General features: G+C 46.4%; 1 protein-coding gene across 2 annotated transcripts in view; it reads left to right on the top strand.

Annotated features, from left to right (window-relative positions):
- Positions 1–5,934, top strand: part of LOC118081112 (alpha-2-macroglobulin-like) — a 54,625-nt gene extending 48,691 nt beyond the window's left edge. For both annotated transcript variants that reach the window (XM_035107300.2, XM_035107301.2), the window contains 4 exons: positions 820–888; positions 4,380–4,482; positions 4,714–4,755; positions 5,627–5,934. In XM_035107300.2, coding sequence (XP_034963191.2) covers positions 820–888; positions 4,380–4,482; positions 4,714–4,755; positions 5,627–5,652 — 240 coding nt within the window. In that variant the 3' untranslated portion in view covers positions 5,653–5,934. The remainder of the gene's footprint in view (positions 1–819; positions 889–4,379; positions 4,483–4,713; positions 4,756–5,626) is intronic.
- The last annotated feature ends 20,728 nt before the right edge of the window (positions 5,935–26,662 follow it).

Genomic DNA, 26,662 nt, shown 5'->3' with positions numbered 1-26,662 from the left:
GTGCGCTGCTCTGGTTCGCCAGAAGTGGCTTAGTCATGCTGGCCACATGACCCGGAAAAACTGTCTGCTGACAAACGTCGGCTCCCTCGGCCAGTAAAGCGCCGTAACCCCAGAGTCGTCCGTGACTGGACCTAATGGTCAGGAGTACCTTTACCTTTAAGTCTCTTGGAGACCTTCGGGTGACAAGTGACTAAGAAGTCTAATAAATGAAATTGAAAATGAAAATGAAAATGAAATTGAAAATGAAATGGAAATGGAAAATGGAAAATGGAAATGAAAAGAAAAGAAAAAGGAAAAGAAAATGAAGTCAAGGACACCACACAGCTCAACTTCCTTTGCCAGGACTACAGAGAAGGCTCTCCTTGCCCTCACCTTAAGGTAGACTATGCTACCCTGAGGCTTCAGAAATCGCCTTTCCCCATATATGCCCACTCAACTCATTTGATTGATGGAACTAGCACTGTTACGTTTGCTGCATAATACCCGTTCCACATTTGTAAGAACTCAATCTTCTAGTGTGGCAGCACCTGCACTGTGGAACTCCCTGCCTCTTGACACCAGGCAACTGTTAAAAGCATTCTTGTTTAGACAAGCCAACGCAGGTGCTTAGGAAGCTCATGCGAGTTTTAATCTGTTTTCAGTCTATTGCTATATTAACTTTTTGAAAGTTTCAAATTATTGTTGTTGATGTTTCTTATTCAGAGTTTTACAATTTTATCTTTTTCACGAAGCGCTTTGAGGTTGCTTTTTTACAGTCAATAAGTGTATGAATTTTATGAAATAAAGAAACAACAACTATCTGCATTTTGCCCCCACCAGCTGGAAAGGCACAATCTGGTCCAGCGCACAGAAGTGAGCGCCAGTCATGTCCTGCTGTATTTGGAGAAGGTGAGCAAAGATGTCAGGCTTTGGCAATTTTCTCCTCCCCATCAAGGAAGAAACAAGAGAGTTCGTATTTATGGTTTTATTCAGTCATTGTGTTGCAAGACAAAGAATCCAGCCCTTAACTCCACAGTGACGTTGCTCACTTTGAGCTCCTCCCCTTCTTTCCCCAGCAACGGTAATTGGCTCCATGGAGGGCCTCAGAAGACAAATGTCGTAGAGCCCTTTGCTCTTGAATTCTAATTGAGCGGAGAGTCCGTGGGGAGGGTGGTGCTTCTATGCTCCCCAAGGATGTCTCTGTTGCCAGTTCTCCCTCTCCCCCTCCTTCTCCTAACACCTCATAACTTTAGTTACAGGTAGGTAGCCGTGTTGGTCTGAGTCGAAGCAAAAGAAAGGAATTTTTTTATTTTACCTCATAACTTGGCAGCTAGGCGTTCTGCTGTAATTCAATCCTATTTCTCTCTTCTCCTGAAACTGCTGGAGAAATGGGGGGCAATCCCCCCCACCCCCTCCTCATCCGATGGATGCGGAGGAGAAAGAGGAGGTGATCCCCAGCCCTCCTCTTCTGTCCAGTCCCTGGCAAAAAGAGGGCAGAGGCAGGAGGCAGGAGAATATTTCCTTTGAGTGCACCAGTGGGCAGAGTGAGAGGAAGTCTGGATTTGCCCCTCACACTCATTCCTTTGGAAACATGGATAAGCTATCAGGGCAGCCGTTGAGCTCTCTCTCTCTCTCTCTCTCTCTCTCTCTCTCTCTCTCTCTCTCTCTCTCTCTCTCATTGCAAACCAGCCATTGCCTTTGGAATATATATATATATATATATATATATATATATATATATATGTGATAAGAATAATATTGGAGAAAACTGGGTATTGAAACTTGCTTAACCTAAATCACATATCCCAGTTTCCAGCGGCCCTTTACGCTTCACGCAGAGTATACGCAGTCAGAAGTTGACCTGGCTAAGAAAACACCACCAAGAGCGTAGGGAATTATCTCCCTTATCTGAAACCCCTTACTAGCTGCACACTTGTAAAAGTATACAGATGAAAATACAAACGGTTGGGTTTCTTTAACTGAAAAACAAACTGACTCAAAAGAGACTTTAAACTAAAGATAAATGCTTTCTCTCTTAGCAACTTTATCTACCCACATTCCAACCTTCAATCCATTCCAAACCTCCCACAAACTCCCACATAACTCCCATTAAACTACCCAAGAATTAACAGCAAACCAGCTTTATAACTAAACAACTCTCATACTAAGATTCAACTAAGGAATCTCTTAAACTGAGAACCTCTCTTACTAAGATTCAACTTGGAATCTCTTAAACTGAGAACAACTGAGAATCAACTACCGTAAGTATTCTCCAACTAAGGTACTGATCTCACTGAGAGATACAGTTCTCCTAAGAGATACATTCAACTGAGAGAGTGATCTACTAAGAGATGAATCAAACTGAAAGATCTAACTAAAAGATACAAAAGCCTTTCTGGCAGAGCCTTATATACAAGGAGCAGAGCCCGCGCCTGTGAGCAATTAACAGAAATCACCGGCACCTGTTTCTCTTAAACATATTTTTTAAAATAAATTTTAAAATCTTTCCACTCTTCTTCTGTCGCTTCTTCTCCCCGGTCGCAGATTCTCCCGGTCATCTCAGCCAGTTCTATATACTCCACCATTTTAATTTGCCAATCATCCACTGTTGGTAATTCGTGGGTCTTCCAATTCTTGGCTAGTAATACTCTTGCCGCCGTTGTAACATACATGAATCTCTTTCCCAACTATACCCAATAGAAAGGATTCTGGTTTCTTAATGAATGTGTTTTTCAACACTGTCTTTAGTTCATTATAAATCTTCTCCCAGTAATCCCTTACTAGTGGGCAAGTCCACCACATATGATAAAAAGATCCCTCCTCTTTCTTACATTTCCAACATTTGTTATCCTGGAAATATTTTAAAATTTATATGTTTCTTTTAAACAGACAGTATTTACATTAGACCGGCTCTAAAGTAACTTGCATAATGGGAGTACTGCAATATTGATTCTGTGATTCCACGATCACTTGGCTATGTGAGAGGAGGGAAGAGAGGATGATGCTGTTCAAACCCTTCCTCTTCTTCACCTCAAGGAAGGAGGGATGATGGGGAGCCTGTGGAGGAGATTTCCTTCCTGCATAGAAGGCTTGGCATCCAGGGTGCCACTCTGAATGCTGCTCATTGTAGCCCCTTGAGATGTGCAGGGCATCGGATGCGGAAGATTGTAACTGTGTGTGAGAGAGACACCGACAAACCAGAAGCCCTAAACAATCCTATAGGCGGGCCACCGCTGCTCCTTACACACCCATTGCAGAAGGGGGCAGCTCAGATGCGGGGAAATGAACATTCGGGAGAAGCCCTCCTAAAGAAAAGACAAACTTTTGTTCATGCCCTCCACCATTGCTTTGCTGGGTGTGTGAAGGTCTGTCTTACAGTAGCTGCTGGTTGACTCATAACTGGAACATGTAGTAATAATAATAATAATAATAATAATAATAATAATAATAATAATAATAATAATAATAATAATAATATAATACCCATCTGGCTGGGTTTCCCCAGCCACTCTGGGCAGCTCCCAACAGAATATTAAAAACACAATAAAACATCAAACATTAAAAACTTCCCTAAACAGGGTTGCCATGTTTCCTGTAACCTCACTTTTCGCAGTGAGGGAACTGACAGAAGGCCCTCAGAGCCATAGGTGCCAACGTCGATTGAAAAATCCGGGATCGGCAGCTGCGCAGAACTGGAAGTCGCGCTGCGGCCATTTTGGAACTGGGCAGAGCGACACTGGAAGTTGCTTCTACGCATGCTCTGCCCATTTCCAAAATGGCCGCAGTGCCAGAAATCGCTTCTGTGCATGTCCAGAGACTCCAGACATGCGCAGAAGGAGCCTCCCCAGGGCTGGTAAGAATCTGGGGGATTTACAGGGGGGGTTTAAATCCAGGCTGCCAGCGGGAAACGGCTGGAAAAACGGGGTTTTCCTGGGGAATACGGGAGACTTGGCAGCTATGCTCGGAGCTAGACCTCAGTGTCCGGGCAGAACGATGGGGATGGAGACGCTCTTTCAGGTATTCTGGGCCAAGGCCATTTAGAGCTTTAAAGGTCAGCGCCAACGCTTCAAATTGTGCTCGGAAACGTACTGGGAGCCAATGAAGGTCTTCCAGGACTGGTATTATATGGTCTCGGTGGCCACTCCCAGTCACCAGTCTAGCTGCCACATTCTGGATTAGTTGTAGTTTCTGGATCACCTTCAAAGGTAGTCCCACATAGAGCGCATTGCCGTAGTCCAGGCGGGAGATAGCCAGAGCATGCGCCACTCTGGCGAGACAGTCTGCGGGCAGGTCTCAGCCTGCATACCAGATGGAGCGAGTAGACAGCTGCCCTGGACACAGAATCTCAACAGTCTTGGGATTCTTTATCTCAAGTGATGATCCCACGTGCTTGTCCACAGGTGACCAACGTGACCCAGAGCTACACCTTCGCCGTGGAGCAGGACGTGCCAGTCCAGAACTTAAAGCCGGCTGTGGCAAGAGTCTATGATTACTATGAAACAGGTGAGAAAGACCCCCCATACACACATTGCAGACCATTAAGGTTCACATATCCCACTTCTTAGTTAACTCACAAAGCAAAATTTAAAACCACCATGCAATAGGTGCACTTATGAGCATTCTGCAACCAACCCCTTAAAAACCACCCACTAGTCTAAAAGTGCTGATGGAGAAAGCTCTGGGAGGCAGAGGCTGGCCTGACCATCTTTCTCTGTTGCTTCCCTCTCTTTCCAGATGATGGTGCTGATGCAGAGTACAGCGCCCCCTGCAGTACAGGTAGAGTATGAACAGAGATTGCCTTGTGCAAGTCTGAACTGGCTTGAAACTACCAAAGGTCATCCCAGGCCATAATCCAGCTTTCTTCTGGGGGCAGGACATGCTATAGGGGAGTGGTTCCCGAACCTTTTAGGGCCTCTGCCCCCTTGGTTCCTAAAATAATCATCCTACCCTACCCTATAAAAAGCATTACAGTCGTACCTCGGGTTATGAACACCTCGGGTTACGAACTCAGAAGTATTTTCGCCGTGCACGGGCAGTTTGCGCATGCACAAAATGGCACTTCGGGTTATGACCATTTCGGGTTACGAACTGCGTCCTGGAACGGATCGTGTTCGTAACCCGAGGTACCACTGTATTCAAAACAGCAGTTTTCACGACCCACTAATGAAGGCAATAACACAATAAAATTCAAAACAGTGACAATTAATTGCATGGTTATTCAAAAACCAATTAAAATCTTTAATTGATTTAACAAAATGAATGAGTTTGATGCAGTGCTGCCAGATTTTTAAAGCCTGGTAGTCATTTACACTTCCAGCACCGCCCCTCTCCTGCTGCCCACTTGCCTCTTGGCACCACCCCAAGTAATCCCACTGGCCCCCAGGGCATGGTACTGGCCGTTTTTGGAAACCACTGATTTAGCGTCCTGGGTTAAAGCAACTTGCATGGAGGCCAGGCCTCCTGTTGGGCAGGTTGAGGGGCACCAGCTCGTCTGCCAGGTTTGGGGAAGGGCATGAAACGTCAGCAGTTGGGCATATGGGGGGGTTGCCATCTGGATCTCCTGCCTCTGTTCCCCCAGAGCATATTGGGACACTTGTGGGTAAATGCTTGGCCAAAGGAGATTCTTATGCTCTTTCCTCCACTGCAGCCGAAACTAAACAGGGGAATGCATGATGGAGAATGCAGCCCGTCGCTCCCCGGGTGGACTCTGCTGGCATCTTCTTTCCACCGGATGAGGAGGGGGGACAGAGAAGCTGGGCAGCAACACAAGGTCTGAACCACAGCCTGCTCTGGCAAAACCTGGAATAAACAAGAGGAAGAAGAGGGGGTCGCTACACACTTCAAAACCAGCACCCACCTTTTTTGTTGTTTTTTGTTTTCATTTTGAGATCCTTCTCTATGGCTTCGATTTCCCTCTACAGGATAAAATAAAAGAGAACTATGTTTTTTATTCCAGTCATGTCTCAAGCATATCTCTGCGGGCATTTCTGGGGCGGAAAGTGGTGCGAATACAACTATTTATTTTTGCCGTTTTATATTCTCTGATGCATTTTAGTTTTCCAGCTGGCCAAAATCAAACAACATTAGGGTTGAACGGTCAGTTTAGCAGCAAACTCATAAAGCAGGTTGCTGCTTGTCACAGGAGGCGCGTTGCGGCTACTCTAGAGTAACGACTCTCCAGAACGTTGCCTTTTCATGCTTTTATTGTGTGCAAACTATTTACATTGCTGGAGCTGTACAAGATACATGTTCTCAGTCTGGGTCAGAACCCTGGAATGGCGATTCCTGCGTTCTTTTCCAACAAAGAAGTCTGGGAATCGCAAATCTCCTCCCCCGTTTCTTTTTGCGCAATTCCGGAACTGGAGGGAAAGGTCTTCTTGCCGTGTTTTCCTTCCTCTCCCAAGCGGAGCAGGGGCTCTGCGACCCTGCCAGAGCCATGCCCTCTACTTCCTGCTTCCCCGCTGGACTCTTCCCCCTCTCCGCTCCCGCTGGTACTCGGGGAAGAACTGCTTCTCAAGATGGGAGGGGGTTGTCTGTAGTCCCTGTCCCTCACACTGCTGAAAGGTGCATGTGGGGTGTGTGTGTGCGTGTAGCTTCAGATGGAGCAGATGAAGGAACATAAGAAGAGCTCTTGTGGATCAGGCCCATAGCCTTTATAGTCCAGCATCCTGCTCTCACAGTGGCCAACCAGATGCCTCGAGGAAGGGCTGAAGTCACTACAGGGACAGAAGGCAAAAGCTCCCGGCGCAGTCGGAGTGGCTCCTCTTTGCTTGAAATAGTGTTTTGCACACTCCGATCCTCACGCAGATATTTAACAGATATTTTGTATAAAGTACGTTTACATTGTAAAATTAGCCAAAGCAAATTCCAAGTATGTAAGTACTTGGCGAATAAATTACTGTTCTATAAATTACTATTTTATATGGAGCATCTGATGATATCATCTGAAACAGGCAAGAAGGAAGCAGGAAGAAAGATGTTTGGAAATGGAAAGGAAACCAGACAGGCATGAGAGGAAACGGCCGAAGAATGGGAAGAAGAAATCCTATCCTCTGCTTCTCAGGGTGCGGATGACAGAAACAGAATGAAAATGAGTCCAGTGTATACGAAAACATTTAGACACAAATCAGAATTAAATACTCATTGCAGAAACCACACAGGGGAGGAACCATATAAATGCATGGAGTGTGGAAGGAGCTTCAGTGTGAGTGAAGCAGGTTTTAAAAGATTCACTGCAACATTGAGTTCTAGTGGACCTCCTTGCAGAAGAAATTCCGTAATACTGGAGCCACTGCAGAGGAGACCCTACACCACAGCCTTGTTAATTTCACAAAAGGAATCGCGTCCTAGAACCATCCTAGATAAAGATTTGGCCTGATCAGAAGCTGTGATTCTGGTCTAGATATAAGTGGGACGAGAACTTGTCTCCATTTCTAGTTCCTATTGTCAGATGTTTGCATCATTAGATGCTCTTTTGTATTCAGTTCAGGTCTGAATACAATAATGTAGCATTTGGGCATGAAGATGCAGCCCAGGAGCCCGGCACTGGAAGCGAAGATAGAGAAGATCTGCACAGCCACCATGTATTTCCCCTTGGTGCTCAGGTAGGTGGGAACAAAGGACACCCAAACACTGCAGAAGACCAGCATGCTGAAGGTGATCAGCTTGGCTTCATTGTAGGCCCCAGGCAGCTTCCTGGCTAGGAAAGCCACTGTGAAACAGATGGCAGCCAGGAAGCCCATGTAGCCAAGGGCAATGTAAAACATGGCAACAGACCCTTCGTTGCATTGCAGGGTGATCTCTCCAGGCTGGGAGTGCATGTCAGAGTCTGGGAATGGTGGAAACATCCCCAGCCAGATGGTGCAGATGAGAACTTGGACAGTGGAACAGGAAATGACAATGGAGTTGGCCAAAGTCTTCCCCAGCCATCTCCTCACCCTGCTCCCTGGCTTTGTGGCTAGGAAAGCCAAGACCACTGTTATGGTTTTGGCCAACACGGAAGAGACGGCAACTGAGAAGATGACACTGAAGGCAGATTGTTGGAGAAGGCAGGTCATCTTCCTTGGCCGCCCAATGAACAGGAAAGAGGACAAAAAGGAAAACAGGAGGGAGGCAAGAAGGATATAGGAGAGGTCCCGGTTGTTTGCTTTGACTATGGGAGTGTCTAGGAATTTAATGAAGATTCCTAGCACAATCCCTGTGGTTAAGGACAAGAATAGGGTGAAGGAGGTCAGGATGATCCCCAAAGATTCTTCGTAGGACAGGAAGGTGATAATCTTAGGGACACATTGATCTCGATCTTTGTTTGGATGCTGATCTTCTGGACATTTGGTGCAGTGGTTTGCATCTGAAAAGAAAAACAGTGAGTTCAGTGTCATTCATATATCACTATTATCTCTCTTCTGTATTACATTCTATTATGTTACGAAGTCCAACATGCAACAGGAGGAGTGAGAAGATGTGATGAGCCATTTAGTGTCCAGTAGGAGTTAGAATAATCCTATATAATAAAGTGCAAGTGTCTCTGCGTCCAGTATTCCCTGTGTCCCTGGGTTTGCGCTACTGCGCATGTGCCCCACAGACACAGGGACTGGACGCATAGAGCCCAATCCCCACGCACTCCCCGTCCCGGCGCACTCTCTCGCGCCCTCGAGCAGGGGGGGGGATGCGGTTCTCTCTCCCTCAACAGCTTCCCCTCCAAACCGCCGTTCCGCGCCTCGCCTCCTGACTAATGGCGCAAGGGGAAGAGGGAAAGGGACCACGAGGGATTGTGACGCGAGCACGCGATGGAGCCGCCGTTCCCCACCCCACCGCCACCGCCGTTCCCCACCCCATCGCCGCATCCCAACCCCTCCCCCCACCCGGCGGTTCAGATAGCCGTAAAAAGAATGAGGCAAGGCGGGCTCGGCTCTGGGTGGGTTGGGAAAGGCGGGAGGGCGTGCGTGCACACGGCAGGAGATGCGACGACGTCGGGGGAAGCACACAACGGACGCAGGGACACAAACAGCCTAGAGCGCCGTGGGAGGGGCCGGAGAGTCCCGAGCCTCTGGGATGCAGCAGTGCTCTGTAGGACTTTGAATCCTCCTCCTGCTGCCGTGGCTCGGCGCCTGGAACTGGCTGCTGCTGCTGCTGCTGCTGAAACACCGACAAAGCACCCAGCAGCGCCGCGTGGAGCGTCCCGAGCCACGGCAGGAGGAGGAGGATTCAAAGTGCTACAGAGCACTGCTGCGTGCCAGAGGCTCAGGACTCACTGACCCGGAAAGCCGCCGCCTCCTCTTGCCGTGGCTCAGCACCCTCCCTGCTAACGCACAACTCTGAGGAGGCTATACGCACCTCTCCTTAAAATACCGACACCCGCTGCCTCACGCTGCACGGGAAATGCTTTTTGCCCCGGGGTCCCTTCCTGCTCTTTTCTGGCGCTGAATCAAGGCACCCCCCCGCACTTCCTTTTATTTCTTTCCTTCCTTCCTTCTTTCTGTCTCCCTTTCTGTCTTCTCTCCCTCTTTTTTATTCTTTCCTTCTTTATTCCCTTCCTTCTTTCCTACTCTTCTTTCTCTCCCCTCTTTCCTTCCTCTCTCCCTCCTGCTCCCTCCTTCCTTCCTACCTTCCACCCTTCCCATCTTTCTTCCTCTCCCTCATTCTTATTCTTTCCTTCCTCCCTTCTTCCTCCCTTTCTGTCTTCTCTCCCTCTTTCTTATTATTTTCTTCTTTATTCCCTTCCTTCTTTCCTACTCTTCTTTCTCTCCCCCCTTTCCTTCCTCTCTCCCTCCTGCTCCCTCTTTTCTTCCTTCCTTCCTTCATTAGCTCACTGTTCTAGCACCCGTTATTTTAACGGGCTTCAAGATACTAGTAGATTCATATAATTGTAGAGTTGGAAGGGACCCAGATGTCAATCGAGTCAAAGGAAGTAATAGTACCACTGTATTCTGCTCTGGTCAGACCTCACCTGGAGTACTGTGTCCAGTTCTGGGCACCACAGTTCAAGAAGGATACTGACAAGCTGGAACGTGTCCAGAAGAGGGCAACCAAAATGGTCAAAGGCCTGGAAACGATGCCTTATGAGGAACGGCTTAGGGAGCTGGGTATGTTTAGCCTGGAGAAGAGAAGGTTAAGGGGTGATATGATATCCATGTTCAAATATATAAAAGGATGTCATATAGAGGAGGGTGAAAGGTTGTTTTCTGCTGCTCCAGAGAAGCGGGCACATAGGAACCGCTACAGCGGGAAGGTAAACGGCGTTTCCATGTGCTGCTCTGGTTTGCCAGAAGTGGCTTAGTCATGCTGGCCACATGACCTGGAAGCTATACGCCGGCTCCCTTGGCCAATAATGCGAGATGAGCGCGCAACCCCAGAGTCGGTCACGACTGGACCTAATGGTCAGGGGTCCCTTTACCTTTACCTTTTTATCGGGACTCACAGAAGTGGTAACTCATTAGAGGACAAAACTTACCTCAGGAAAAGAGGCAAAAGTTTGTGTCTTAGAGTAACACTGAGGAGGCTTAGAAAGATAACCTGGGCTGTCAACGAGTTGCCAGCGTGGAAAGCGCAAACTTTTACAGTAGGGGGAAATCAAGCCGAGAGAGACCCTTTACTGGTGGCAGGAGGTTATTCTATCAAACAGCCTAGAGTTTTTCTTTGATTCCAGGCCACGTGAGCTGGAAGGAGAGTCTCTTTACTTATAAACCCACAAGAATAAAGGGGTTTATTTGGGAGGTGGCGGGAGAAGAGGGTGTGTGGCTTCACCTCTGGATTCCTGTGTCGCATTTTAGTAATAGAGAGGGGGACATTCGTTGCACCATCCAACCTCACTTCATGGGGCAAAATGAGGCATCCGACCCCATCTGTGTGTACATAATCAGAAACACTGGCGCTGACATATAAATCTCTTCTCTTTGCCTTCTCCAAGGGCTGTCCTCTTACCTTCCAGAGCCGAGATTGTCCCTTCCATGCACCGTGAGCAACTGTAGCAGCAAAAGGGCTGGCCTTCATGAATCACCTTGGTGTATCCCTGGCCACAGCTTTCGCAGCACCTTGAATGAGGTGGGGTCTGTTCAAAAAAGGAAGGAAGTGGGTGGAGAAAGTGAACAGACAAAAGTTTTTATCATTTCTCTTATAACAATAGAACTTGGGCACTTTCTCTTAATTTTTATTTTATAAACTTATAGCAGTACAGATTTACACATCCAATTTAAATCACCAAATCCCCCTTTTCTGCAATTGCTTATGTCATATCTCTCTTCAAATAGTCCTGAAATGTTCCCCATTCTAAATTAATAATTCTCTCTTCAGCCAGGGCCAGCTCTAGGGGTAGGCTGGGTGGCGCGGGGCGCCAGGGTGCTGGCCCGGCAGGGGGGCGTCGCACGGCAGAGCCGTGTGGAAGCCATGCTGCGCCCTACGCCCGCCCACCAGCCACGACAAGAAACGGGGCGGAGCGGGGGCGCTGGCGCGAACTCCACACCACGGCGCCAGGGCGCCCAACATGGTTGAGACGGCCCTGTTTTCAACTCCCAAAACTGTTCAAAAACCAAGGCATGGCTTCCGATTGGCCGCAGGAGCTTCCTGTACTAAAGCGGCAGCCGCGGAAGCCATGCTGGATGTTCGGCTTCCGAAAAATGTTTGCAAACCGGAACACTCACTTCTGGGTTTGCAGTGTTCAGGAGCCAACTTGTTCGGGAGCCAAGCCGTTCAACAACCAAGGTACCATTGTATGGTTAAGACTATATGAATGCCTAGGTTGGCCAGTCAGTCTCTCTGTACATGAGTCAAGAGGCTGAAAGGAGATCCAATTGTTTGTTTGTTTGTACTGCTATTACTTGTAAGGAACATCCTACACGCGAGTAGGAATCCGATAGAGACACATGCCACATGCCCAGCTGGCATGTTCTCTCCCTCCTGGTCGATCAAAAGCTTTCTCCAGCCTGAACATCACAGCGACTGATACCAAGAGGCATCAGCACACTTTAGGATCAGCAGAGTGTTAGCAGTCCGCGTGACATAAAACAATCCCATGACTGCAACACGGGGCAAGAATCCTAACATTTGTTGTTGTTTAGTCGTTTAGTCGTGTCCGACTCTTCGTGACCCCATGGACCATAGCACGCCAGGCACTCCTGTCTTGCACTGCCTCCCGCAGTTTGGTCAAACTCATGTTCGTAGCTTCGAGAACACTGTCCAACCATCTCGTCCTCTGTCGTCCTCTTCTCCTAGTGCCCTCCATCTTTCCCAACATCAAGGTCTTTTCCAAGGATTCTTCTCTTCTCATGAGGTGGCCAAAGTATTGGAGCCTCAGCTTCACGATCTGTCCTTCCAGTGACATGGATCACTGCCTTGTCGTGGCGAAGGGGCTTAAATCCTAACATTACTATGCTACTATATATTTGTTTATACCCTGCCTTTCAATTGGACAACAGAAGGCAAGGACGTTCATTGCATACCCTCCAACATTTCTCTGATGAAAATTGGGATGTCCATGATGATAATGGTGGTGGTAGTACGAACAATACTATTTATACCCCACCCATCTGACTGGGCTGCACAACATATATAAAAACATAATAAAACATCAAACATTAAATATCTTCCCTATACAGGGCTGCCTTCAGATGGCTTCTAAAGGTTGTCTAGTTATCTCACTGGCTTGGGGGTTGGATAACTCCATACCCTCCAAAATTTTCCCGAGGAAAATAGGGGTGTCCTAAGGAAAAGTGGGACATTCCAAGATCAAATCAGAAACTGGGGTGGCTTCTGTAAATCCAGGACTGTCCCTGGGAAATAGGGACACTTGGAGCGTCTGTCATTGTCTCCTTCACTTGTTGGCTTTGAGTTTCTAGTAAAAAAGAAAGAAAATTAAGTAGCTCTCACCTGGTTACACCACCTAGGCCACACAATGGCATCTGGATCTATAGCAAACATCATTGTTGAAGGGTTGTGTCTCTCTGCACTCCCGACCTTCACTTTCTCAATTGATTTATTGGGGAGCACCAACACGTTCACAACATCGAAGGCAGCTGCCAGGCGTCCGTTCTCATCCAAGTGCAGCCCATCTACGGAAGTATTGTCGAAGTGGAAGTTTTTCAGGAAAGGGTGAAGCTAGAATGGCAAAGAAAACAGCAGCATTTAGAAATGGAAGCCAGCTATTGCAAATCTGCCTTGTTGGATCTCCAAAATTCTGAGCATAGGTGTTAGGACACCAACAAGTTGGTGCGCTGAAGAGCAGCAGTCAGGGTCAGATAAAGCCGAGGTCAACAGTCCGGGTCAGAGCCAGCCGAAGTCAAGCAGTCGCATAGGGGTCAGGAGTAGCTGAAGTCAGTTCAAGCCAGAAGTCAGGGAGCCAAGGTCAGGATTAGCCAGGAGTCAGAAAGCCGAAGTCAGGAACACAGGAACCGGAACAAGTGAGCGTCAACAACTACGTACTCCAGCACAGCAGTTGCAGACACTGCAGAATGGGGCAGCTGGTTCTCCTTAAGTAGCCGATTCACTCCCACGCTTCTTTTGAGCTGCAGCTGTCTCTAATTGCCGCCTACGCTTCTCAGCTCGGCGTTCTACAGCTGAGAAGGGAGGAGGAGAGGGGATCGGCCGATCCCCTTCCTGACTGGGACCTGCTCCTGGCTCAACTTCTTCCTCCAGCTCTGATCTTCCCTCCTCTCTGTCAGATTCCTCCTCTTCCGAGGAGTGCCGCCACCAGTCTTCCCCAGGCATGAATTCTTCAGATTCCTCTGTGGGTGCCGCCTTGTCAGGGGGAGCGTGCCACCATTCCTCCTCATCTGTCTCGACCCTGACAATAGATAAGCAAGCATGTCCTGGAACAGCGTTTCCCAAACTTGGGTCTCCAGCAGCTTTTGGACTACAATTCCCATTGCCCATGACCGCTAGTCCTGGGAGCTAGGGATGGTGGGAGTTGTAGTCCAACAACAGCTGGAGACCCAAGTTTGGGAAACACTGTCCTAGACTATAAGCACAATGAGCCTGTTCGAGCAGGCCAATGGCCCATCGAATCCAGCATCCTGTTCTCACATTGGCCAAACCAATGCCTGTCGGAAACCCACAAACAGGACCTGAGCACACCTGCAATGCTCTCCGCAGCAGTTGGTATTTAGAAGCAGAACAGATGGCTAGTAGACTTCTCTGTTGATTCGTCTATTTTTCTTTTAAAGCCATTCTGATTGGTGGCCATCACTGCCTTCTGTGGGAGTGAGTTCCATAGATTAACTATTTGTTGCATTGGTCTGTCCTGACTCTCCCAGTGTGGCCTGTGGCCCTCCCCATCATGCAGAGAAGGGCAGAGTGAACTGGCGAGAACTCTTTGGTCCAGCCAAGCTTCCAAGGGGCAGCCTTTGGAATGCACTGCCGCAGGCAGCAATGGAGGTTGGTCAGTTAGGGCAAATGGGGCTCTAGCCCACCAACCTTCGGCCAGGCTCCCTGCCTGCCTGCCTTCTTACTTTTAACCAGTCCAATGGGCGGCATTGCCTGTCAGCTTCCTCCTCTTTGGAATGTTGCATTCATAGAACTCATCGAGGAAGAGGATGGGGACAAAACATTCATTTGACTATGCCTGTCATTTACCTCCCTGCTTCCTGCCCTATGAGGACCAGTGACCACAGCTAAGGAGGAAATGATGCTCATTGGAAGAACTTTGGACACTTACTAACTCTCAGCCTATTGGGGATGGAGGGGAAATTCAATTTCAGTTTTGTGATCAAAGCTGAATTAATCAAATTTGCACGTTCCAAAACAATAACAGAACCGAAGCAGAGCCAGCCTTCCAAATCTGCACTAAGCCCAATTTTGCAATGCGGTTCCTCCAACCAAACAACATTCATTAACATTTCTATATTGGGGAAAATGTGCCATATCCATGAAAATAGCATACAACTTGTTATTTTAGGAGCACTTGCTTCCAAATATGTGCACATTAATCAAAACTGCATACAAAAATGTGTTAATTAGAATAATAATAATTATTATTATTATTATTTATTTATTTATTTATACCCCGCCTATCTGGCTGGGTTTCCCCAGCCACTCTGGGCGGCTTCCAACAGAAATATTAAAATCCACTAATTTCTTTTTTTCTGGTAGACTTTTAGAAGAAATTCACACTAAATTGCTGAAGGATTTTCAAGAGATTTTAAAATACAACAACAACAACAACAACAACAACCCAGCCTCTTCTGGGAAGGAATAAATTATTTATAAGACTAAACCTTAACACTAAACATACAATGTACAGAACATCACACCAGGAGGAAGAGAGATAGAAAGGGAAATAAGACCCAGGCTCCTTCTGGCACATATTTATAGTCAACATGACCTTAATTGGAAGAAATAAGAAAACCAGTTCAAGCCAGCTGTACTCAGATTCTCTGAATAACCCAAACAATTGTGAAGCTTCTTTCATACAGAGAAGCTTCCAGAAACCTCTTGAATGAATTAGAATAGGAAAGATATACTACACATCAGATCAATACTAGAATGATAGAGTTGGAAGAGACCACAAGGGCCATCCAGTCCGACCCCCTGCCAAGCAGGAAACACCATCAAAGCATTCCTGACAGATGGCTGTCAAGCCTCTGCTTAAAGACCTCCAAAGAAGGAGACTCCACCACACTCCTTGGCAGCAAATTCCACTGCCGAACAGCTCTTACTGTCAGGAAGTTCTTCCTAATGTTTAGGTGGAATCTTCTTTCTTGTAGTTTGAATCCATTGCTCCGTGTCCGCTTCTCTGGAGCAGCAGAAAACAACCTTTCTCCCTCCTCTATATGACATCCTTTTATATATTTGAACATGGCTATCATATCACCCCTTAACCTTCTCTTCTCCAGGCTAAACATACCCAGCTCCCTAAGCCGTTCCTCATAAGGCATCGTTTCTAAGCCTTTGACCATTTTGGTTGCCCAAAACTATCTGCACTAAGAAATGCAAACTGACAATAACAACAACAACATTTTTATTATTTGCACCCTGCCCATCTGTCTGAGTTGCCCCAGCCACTCTGGGCAGTTTCCAGCATATACAAAAACATAATAAAACATTAAACATTGAAAACTTCCCTATGTTGTTGTTTAGTCATTTAGCCGTGTCCGACTCTTTGTGACCCCATGGACCAGAGCACGCCAGGCACTCCTGTCTTTCACTGCCTCCCGCAGTTTGGTCAAACTCATGTTCATAGCTTTGAGAACACTGTCCAACCATCTCGTCCTCTGTCGTCCCCTTCTCCTTGTGCCCTCAATCTTTCCCAACATCAGGTTCTTTTCCAGGGAGTCTTCTCTTCTCATGAGGTGGCCAAAGTATTGGAGCCTCAGCTGCAGGATCTGTCCTTCCAGTGAGCACTCAGGGCTGATTTCCTTAAGAATGGATAGGTTTGATCTTCTTGCAGTCCATGGGACTCTCAAGAGTCTCCTCCAGAGGGCTGCTAAATGTTGCTAAAGAAAGGCAGACAACCTAACTTGTGAGGAATACAAACGGAACACCATAGACTCAAGGTATTAAGTGAAGGAACTGGCAATAGTGTTAGCAGTGAAGGAGAAAAGGCTACCTGCCATGGCTGTACCCTTTGGAAGATCAAGTCGCTCCCACTTCCTCTCACCATCCGCCGTGATCTGGATGCAAATGTAGCACTTAAGGCAAGCACCAGAGCCCGGACCAAACTGTAAATCATGTAGCTGTCCAGGGTCAAGCTGCCTTCATCAACCTCCTGATAAATGCTCTCCTCCTTCTCGATGCATCTCATTTGACCTCTCGCCGCCAACGCATGCTTCAAATGAAAGCAACGGAATCCTTTCTTATCGATCCGCGGTTTGACGTTTTCATACCTCGCCCCCTTTTTGAACTGCATTAGGAAGGCCAAGCAAGTGTGGATGTTTTGGGTATCAAACATGTGGTAAAGAGCACTCAGGTTGATGTCCTGAAGAGCTGTCATGATCCAAACTTTCCCTGCAGTGGGCTGCTTGGTCTTCACAGCCCAGAATACGACGAAAGCTAAACCGAAAACAGATTGAGAGTCCCCAGAGAAAATGGCGACGTTGACTTGCCTCTGCACGAGGAACGCAATCATGGGGGAAATATTTCTGTACAAAGCAAGTATTGGGATTTTTTCTGAGAAGGCAACGCAGATCCCCTCCCTCGCCAGCACTTCTGTCAAAGTCCTCATGAGCGTCTCTCCATTGTCGTTTTCTGGAACGACGAGGCCAACCCACCTCCACCCAAAATGCTGCAGAAGTTTGGCAATGCCCAAGTATTTGGTCTCAGCACTTGGGACCATCCGGTAGACAAAAGGCAGCTGAGATTTGTCTTTCAGAGCAGGAGAATCAAAATCGTAACTGACCTGTGGAGAAAAGGAAGGTTTTGAATCTCAGGATAAAGCTGAGGTGTTTGCAAACCTAAAATATCGCAACTAGCTATTGAAATGGCTGTTGTCACTTATTGTGTGTGTGTGTGTGTGTGTGTGTGTGTGTGTGTGTGTGTGATTTTGCAATCAAAATCCTCAACTATGCATTAACTTCTGCTTCACATGTGATTATACTTTTTAAAAAAGCAGCCTTAGAATTACAAAGAAATACAGGGTGTCAGTACATAATCTGCTCAATCCGTTCTGGAAGTCCGTTCGACTTCCAAAACGTTCGCAAACCAAGGTGCGGCTTCTGATTGGATGACAGGCCCCGGAAACAATGGCAACAGCCAAAACGGACGTACGGCTTCTGGAAAAACATTCTCAAACCGGAACACTTACTTCCAGGTTTGCGGTATTCAGGAGCCAATTTGTTCATCAACAAAGCCACTAAGGAACCAAGGTATCACTGTACCAGCTACACTTCCCATTTCCTACCTGTGGGGTTTTGTAGATGCCCAACATATTTGAAATCTGGCCAGAGATTTCAGAGTCAGCCCCTTCGAGGACAGCCAACAGGTTATTCCGCCTTCCGCAGCAGTAGTTTGGGATGTTTGCCTGCCCAGTAGAGAGGAGGTCTATTGTAGCATCGTAAGTCGTCCTTGCATCGAAGTAGTTTTCGTAGATGTTGTAGCCCAGAGTGACGTTGAGCAAGAGCCCGGGATTCCTGCTGACTCTCTGAATGGCAAATATGAAGGGCAGGAGCTGCCTGAACTGCACGTTAGATAACCTGCAACAAAATTTGTGTCCCACGTTTAACCACCATCCAGCCAGACGAATAACCACAGCATTAAGCCTGAGTCTGACTGTTAACTGTCTCTCACTTTGCTGGGGTTTGGAGTTCATTCTGTGTGTGACATCATACACTGATGTCACAATGATACATCTGCATTCATCCATGGTAATGTCTGTGGTCAATAAATTCCTGCAACTTGGTCACCAGCAGCCTGGCTCTCCAGCAAGCTTGATTTTTAGTTCATAGCCTGAGTATGAAGAAAGAATATAGAGATCATCAAGGGGGTTACGCTGAGTGTTCACCAGTGTGCGGATGATACCCAACTCTACCTCTCTTTTAAATCGGAACCAGTGAAGGCGGTAAATTTCCTGTGTGAGTCTGGAGGCGGTTGGAGGTTGGACGGTGGCTAACGGGTTGAGGTTGAATCCTGACAAGACAGAAGTGCTGTTTTGGGGGGACAGGGGGCAGGCTGGTATGGAGGACTCCCTGGTCCTAAATAGGGTAACTGTGCACATGAAGGACCAGGTGCGCAGCCTGGGAGTCATTCTGGACTCACAGCTACCCATGGAGGTGCAGGTCAATTCTGTCTTCCAGCTCTGTCTGGTACACAGGCTGAGATCCTACCTGCCTGCGGACTGGCTCGCCAGAGTGGTGCTTCAGTGTATCTGAAGAAGTGTGCATGCACACGAAAGCTCATACCAATGACAAACTTAGTTGGTCTCTAAGGTGCTGCTGGAAGGATTTTTTATTTTATTTTATTGAGTTAAAACTTGTTTGCAAATAAACAGTATAGTGAACAGAAGATTTAAACTAGCTTAAGAGCATACAAAGAGTACAGGCTTCACTTCTGAGTCAAGCGCCACACACAGAGAGACTTCACCCTAACTCATGGCTCCACAGCTCACAGGCTCCAAACAATCTCCAAACTAACAGGCTCCAAACAGATACAGATACTTTTATACAGAGAATGAGTCATTCTCAAGATGAGTCACAAATTTAAGTAACAGTAACAATGATGATGATGATATTTTGATTCATTTTGTGGTTTTAGTATATTCTGATTTTAACCGCCCTGAGACCTGCGGGTATAGGGCGGTATATAAATCATCATCATTTCTGCTAAAAGAGGATATTGTTTAGTTTTAGGACTAGAAAAAGAGAGAGACTGGGACACAATTGGGACATACGGAATCAGAATCAGCAGGAATTGCAACAAATCCACCACTGCCCCTTAATTACTTACGGGTAATATCTCATAGAGGGAGTCTTGGAGAACCTGGTCGGGAGTAAAATGACATTGGTGGCAGATACAACCCCACTAATGATGTAGTCTGCTGCTCTGTAATAATTCAAGGGGTCTGTCTGGTTGTTTATGAAATTCAAGGGGCATTTTGCCATCAGTGTTTCACAGGTTGTCCGGGAAAAGAGTATCACCATCAGCGCAATCTGGATATACCTGCAACAGCTGCTGCCTCTGGGGCTGCTATCCATGCTCATGGAAAACAGCCCACACCCTCCGGCAAGGCTGAGATGGCAATGACTCACAGAGGGAATCTAGCCATGGCTACAGCACCACATAGGACACGTCAACCTGACTCAGCCCCCTCCACCCTGCCCCTCCCTAGGCTCTTGGTGCTGCAGGAGGTATTTATGCCGCGGGGTTGTTGTTGCAAGAAGTTTCACCTCGTTGCTGTCAATTCTGATGTTTCTGTTATTGCTCTAAATTGTGGTCTTTGGGAATGCCCTTGAGTATTGGCAAGGCGGTGGAGAATAAATCACTACAATTTTTATAACTAGCATGGGATGCATCGCCTCTGCAGCCTCCTGAAACTTTCTGGGTGGGTTTAGTTGTGGAACTGGCTGGGGGGAGGAACCCATAGCTGCCAAGTTCCGGATTGAAAAATCCGGGACCAGCAGCGGCACGGCACCGGAAGTTGCTCCTATGTGACTTCCGGACATGCGTAGAAGCAACTTCTGGTGCCGCTCTGCCCATTTCCAAAATGGCCGCGGCGCGGGAAGTTGCTTCTACATACTTCCGGACATGCGTAGAAGTGACTTCCGGTGCCACGCCGCTGCTGGTCCCGGATTTTTCAATCCGGAACTTGGCAGCTATGAGATAGACACCTTCCTTATCAGGATACTCCATTCCATTACCCCTCCCACTTGATTTCCCTTTCCAAAAGTATGGAAGTGCATATAAGCGACTTCTGGCGCTGCGGACATTTTGGAAATGGGCAGAGCGGTGCCGGAAGTCGCTTCTACGCACTTCCGGACATGCATAGAAGCGACTTCTGGCGCCACGGCCATCTCGGAAATGGGCAGAGCGGCACCAGAAGTTGCTTCTACTCACTTCCGGACATGCGCAGAAGTGACTTCTGATGCTGGCGCCGCCCGATTTCCGGTGCCCATACATGGGCAGAGCGGCACCAGAAACATGGCCACCGGCAGGAGCTGCTGTCCAGGGGATTTACGGGATATAAATCCATTCGGGAGACCAGCGGGAAACGGTAGGAAAATACGGGGGTTTCCTGGGGAAAACGGGGTACTTGGCAGCTATGGAGGAACACCCCACCACCACTTCTCCTGTATTATAATATTGGGATAGGTCAGAGGGGCAGGCTGGACCTTCAACCAAGAAATCATCCAAAATCATCCACTTTCCATCATTATTTCCATGAATTATTATCCATGCCCCAGTGACGTTGCAAGAGAGGAATGCAATGAAGCCTTCCCACTGGGAGAGTCCCTGCCTGCCCCAAATCTCAGTCAAAGGTCTCAATGGCAGAGGAGGTGTCTCAGTGTGCAATAGGCATTTCAGGCATGTGAAATGGAGTTGCGTCATGCTGCCTCATTTCCGATATTACTGTTATTTGTCTCCAAGTGAAGTTTTGACCAGAAGAAGAGTAACAAAATAACTGTGATTTATTTACTTTTAATTATAATTAACAGCTCTGCACTTTCATGGATTCTCCGTGTGGCTCTAGGAGCAGCTACAAAGTTGGAGGAAAACATGTTGGTGAAAACACCGATTCTGAGAAGGGTCAGGGAGGGGAAAGGTGAGCTTGGTCTGACCTTTAGTGGAGAACCACCATAAGATGATGGTGGTGATTTTATTATTTGTACCCTGCCCATCTGACTGGGTTGCCCCAGCCACTCTGGGCAGCTTCCAGCATACAGTTGTAACTTGGAAGTCAAACAGAATCCGTTCCAGATGTCCGTTCGACATCCAATACATTCAGAAACCAAAGCGCAGCTTCTGATTGGCGGCAGGAAGCTTCTGCTGCGGAAGCCCCGTCGGATGTTCGGCTTCCAAAAATTGTTTGAAAACTGGAACACTCATTCGGGAGCCGATTTGTTCAGGAGCCAAGGCATTTGAGATCCAAGGTATGGCTGTATTCAAAAACCTGATAAAACAGGGAACCAGGCAGAGGGCTGTCTCGGTAGTGGCCCTCCCATCAGATGTCAAAGAGAAAACAGCTACCAGATTTTTAGAAGGAAGGTTTAGGGAGGCTTTTAATGTTTAATTGATTATTTTATTTTAGTTTTCTGTTGGAAGCCGCCCAGAGTGGCTGGGGGAACCCAGCCAGATGGGCGAGGTATAAATTAATTTATTATTATTATTATTAAACATTAAAAAGCTTCACCATATGATATGCCAGGATCAATCTATTCATCCAGGGTGTATATGTGACCTACCACACAACAAGGCTGATTTATTACTGAGCATCATTAAAATGTGAAACTGAGTCACCAAGAACAATATCGGTCTACTCAGCGAAGCAGTGTTGGCTCAAGATCTCCAGCTGAGATCGCAAGATAGGGTAGTTGCAGAGGTGAGACGGCTTCGTCTGTAACCTGAGATGTGAAATGTTGTTAGATAGGGATGGGAATACGGGCTGATGTAAGAACATAAGAAGAGCCTGCTGGATCTGGCCAGCAGCTTATCAAGTTGAGTATTCTGTTCCCACACCTGTGGGAAGCAGGGACTGAGCCCAAGAAGAAGAAGAGTTTGGACTTGATATCCCGCCTTTCACTCCCCTTAAGGAGTCTCAAAGCGGCTAACAAACTCCTTTCCCTTCCTCTCCCACAACAAACACTCTGTGAGGTGAGTGGGGCTGAGAGACTTCAGAGAAGTGTGACTAGCCCAAGGTCACCCAGCAGCTGCATGTGGAGGAGTGGGGAAGCGAACCCAGTTCCCCAGATTACAGGTCTACCGCTCTTAACCACTATACCACACTGGCTCCCAATGCCGCATGGGCTGCTTAATTAAGGTGAGCATGTGCACACATCCTCTGTGGATTTTGGGGGCATTCACGTTCCCCTTCTTGAATTTTTTTGGGGGGGCCTCAACAAACGCTCATGCAAAACAATGACTTGGTACCTAAATACCAGTTGGCGGTTGACATGCAAAGTCATAAAACATGTATCTTGCAGATACCATTGGTTTCCCAATAGGGGCCATGTAGCAAAGGTACTTTTTCTCCTTTGTGATAAACCTGCATCACACAGTACACTGCTTTCCTTAAACAGGGATGTCCAACAGGTCAATCGCGATCTACTGGTAGATCCCCGGGAGTTTTTGGTAGATTGCGTTTGATCGCTGGGTCCCTTTCCTTAGCGTTGCTAAATTCGAATCCGTCTCCGCCCCCTCGTCCCGCCCTCCACAGATATGCAGAACGGAAGAAGATGGAGTTTACTCAGTGAGGCTTTTAGTTTTGCCAGTGATCTGTTGGTGAGTGGCTGTTCCTTTTTCTCCCCCAAAACCCTTTAAAATGGGGCTTTCCTCCTCCCTTATAAAGGTCAACAACTTTGACCTGAACCTGCAGAAAATGGGGGTAAATCACTGCCAGTTTTTAATTCTGTAAGTAGATCACAGTCTCTTGGGAGTTGGCCACCTCGCTTTACACCAATCCTCTATCGCAAAATAATATTGGGGAAAACTGGGTATTAAGAGTGCTAACATAAATCATATACCTCAGTTTCCCAGTGGCCCTTCAAAGTACGCTTCACGCAGAGTTTATAGAAAAAGAAAATACGCAAACAGAAGTTGACTTGGCTAAAATACACCACCAAGAGTTGAAAGATTTTTCCCAACCTAGCATGAAACCCCTGACTATCAGTATACCGTTTAAAGTATACAGAAGAAAAACAAAAGGTTGGCTTTCTTTAACAGAAAAACAAACTGACTCGGAAGAGACTTTAAACTAAAGATAAACGCTCTCTCTCCCAGCAACTTTACATACCCACATTCCAACCCTTCAAACCTCCCATACAACTACCACACAAAATGCTTTCCAACAGAGCCTTATATACATGGAGTAGAACCCACGCCTGTGAGCAATTAAACAGAAATTACCAGCACCTGTTTTTCTTAAACAGACAGTACTGACATTAGACCAGCTCAAAAGCAACTTTGATTATTCAAGAAACCCGAAATCCTCATCATGCCCTGATTTTTGGAAAGAATTGCATTTTGTGAAATAGTTTCTACGTTCACATTATACTTCTTTATCAGAGGCCAACTATGAATGTCTACTTAGACAAGCGAGAGATCTGCAACACACCACACAGTTTTTTGCATATTTGATACCTACAAAATATTAAATCAATAGAACCTGTGGGCATTCTATGGTCACCATAGCCTCATCTTCATTGGCCATGACCTATAGCCTTTGGGACATCAGTAAAGGGAAGAGAAAATATTTAAAATAGCAGCTCATAATAACCACTCACAAGTGAAATTTTTATTATTTCTTTGCTGAACACAGGTGTGTAAGATAGAAAAAAAAATCTACTGAGATGCCATCTTTAGTTTTGTTGTCAGATGATCCTTTATATTCAAGTTAGGCCTGAGTATAATAATGTAGCACTTAGGAAAGAAGATGCAGCCCAGGAGCCCAGCACTGGAGGCCAACATAGAGAAGACCTGCACGGCTACCATGTATTTTCCCTTTGTGCTCAGGTAAGTAGGCACAAAGGACACCCAAACATTGCAGAAGACCAACATGCTGAAGGTGATCAGCTTGGTTTCATTGAAGGTCCCAGGAAGTTTCCTGGCCAGGAAAGCCACCGTGAAGCAGATGGCAGCCAGGAATCCCATGTAGCCAAGGGCTGTATAAAACATGGCAACAGACCCTTCATTGCATTGCAAGATGATCTCTCCAGGCTGAGAGTTCATGTCGGAATCTGGGAATGGGGGAAAGAACCCCAGCCAGATAGTGCTAATGAGAACTTGGACACTGGAACAGGAAATGACAATGGAGTTGGCCAAACTCTTCCCCAGCCATTTCCTTACCCTATTCCCTGGCTTTGTGGCCAGGAAGGCCAGCACCACTGTGATGGTTTTTGCCAAGATGGAAGAGATGGCAACAGAGAAGATGATGCTGAAGGCCATTTGTTGAAAGAGGCAGGTCTCTTTCCTTGGCCGGCCGATGAAGAGGAAGGAGGTTAAATAGGAGAGAAGGAGAGAGACAAGGAGGATGTAGGAGAGGTCCCTGTTGTTGGCTTTGACTATGGGAGTTTCCTTGTATTTAATGAAAACTCCTAACACAAAGATGGTGGTTAAGCACAAGAATAGGGCAGAGGAAGTCAGGATTATTCCTAAGGGTTTTTCATAGGTCAGGAAGTTGATAATTTTGGGAACACATTTATCTTGATTCTTGTTTGGATGCTGGTCTTCTGGACATTTGGTGCAATGTTTTGCATCTGAAAAGAAGAACAATGTCTTCAGCATCATTCATATGTGCGCAATTACTCTGTTACATTCCACAAAAGACATGTTTTGTTGTGAAAATTTACATTCCAACTACATTTGAAAAATAGACTAATAGCCTGTTCCAGTCACTGTAAAGCAGATTAACATGTTAATTGAATTGCAAAGGGCTAGCGGATACATCAAAATGGCAACCAATCACATGTAAAACACTTGGGGTAGTGGTAATGGAGATGATACAAAGAAATGACATTATGGTGGCTGGGATTTCTGGATCCTTAAACACCCAGCAGTCCACACATAAGGCCATTTCTTTCAACTCCAAAAAGGTCTAATTCGTCCAAAAATATTTAAGTATAATTTAAGGTAAAGGGACCCCTGACCATTAGGTCCAGTCGTGACCGACTCTGGGGTTGCGGTGCTCATCTCGTGTTATTGACCGAGGGAGCCGGCGTACAGCTTCCAGGTCATGTGGCCAGCATGACAAAGCCGCTTCTGGCGAACCAGAGCAGCGCACGGAAACGCCGTTTACCTTCCCACTGTAGTGGTTCCTATTTATCTACTTGCATTTTGGCGTGCTTTCAAACTGCTAGGTTGGCAGGAGCTGGGACCGAGCAACAGGAGCTCACCCGATTGCAGGGATTCGAACCGCCGACCTTCTGATCAGCAAGCCCTAGACTCTGTGCTTTAACCCCCAGCGCCACCCATTCCTTAAAGGCTGCCCTTTCCTCTGGAGACACTTACCTTCTTGGGTAGAGATTGTCCCTTCCTTGCAGGGAGCGCAATCGTAGCAGCAAAGCTGCTCTCCTTCCTGGATCACCTTGACATACCCAGGCTGACAGCTCTTGCTACATCTGGAATGAGGCACCATCTACTCATAGACAAAGGATCAATAGTGAGGAGGGCTATTTCTATCTATGCAAAGTCACTGGAAGTGATAGGAAGGGGAAGTAAGGGGATTATGGGGATTTTCATCAGGACTGTGGTATCATAAGCAGTTTAGACCTTGACTTTGGCTAATTATATGTATAAAAATGCAGTTTAATGACTTCTCTGCAAGAGGCTGGTTCATTTAGTTTGCTGTTCTCAACCTAACCTGCTCCATGGTATTCTGAATCTCCTGACCGCATGGATCCACTATGAGAGCAGACCTAACTCGAACCCTGCCTCATCTCTGTATTTGTTCTTTGCTTCAAGTCTGTTAGGAACCTTAAGTAAAATTTAAGGTATTAGAAGATATCTGAAAAATCCATGTTGCTGATATGGAAACCACACTTTTGCAAAGCTCAAGGGTGACCTTCATGACCGGGAGACTCCGTATCAGAGGGAAGAGTCAGTGGAAGGAGATTGGAAGAAATTTAAAATTTATTTGAAAATTAGTTGCAATATTGAAAATGTTTAAAATTTGGAAGCACATAGAGGTTGTAGAAAAGGATTAGTTGATATTTTTTCTTTTTTGGTCTTTTTTATTATAGTAAGTTTTAAATATAAATGTTAATTAAGTTTTGAATAGATTATGAAATGTGAGATAAAAGTAAAATAGGTTAAGTATGTAAAAATAAAATTTGAATTTTGATTTAGAAATTACTAAATATGATATACAATGAAACGCAATTAGGAGGGACATGAGGAAGCCAACAATGTTAGAGTTTTAGATATATAAACAGGATTATATTATTTTTTTGCTTTGTTTTGTTTTTTAATGTTTTTGATTTTGTATGTTATTTTTTTTGTATGCTTGTATTTTGTGTACTTATTGTACCCCACATGTGGTTTTGTTTTTATGTGGTTTTGTGTTTTTCTGTTATAAAATTCTCTCTCTCTCTCTCTCTCTCTCTCTCTCTCTCTC

The sequence above is a fragment of the Zootoca vivipara genome, chromosome 2 (assembly GCF_963506605.1).
Source record: "Zootoca vivipara chromosome 2, rZooViv1.1, whole genome shotgun sequence".
Taxonomy (NCBI): Eukaryota; Metazoa; Chordata; class Lepidosauria; order Squamata; family Lacertidae; genus Zootoca; species Zootoca vivipara.
This window is presented reverse-complemented; position numbering and strand designations above follow the sequence as displayed.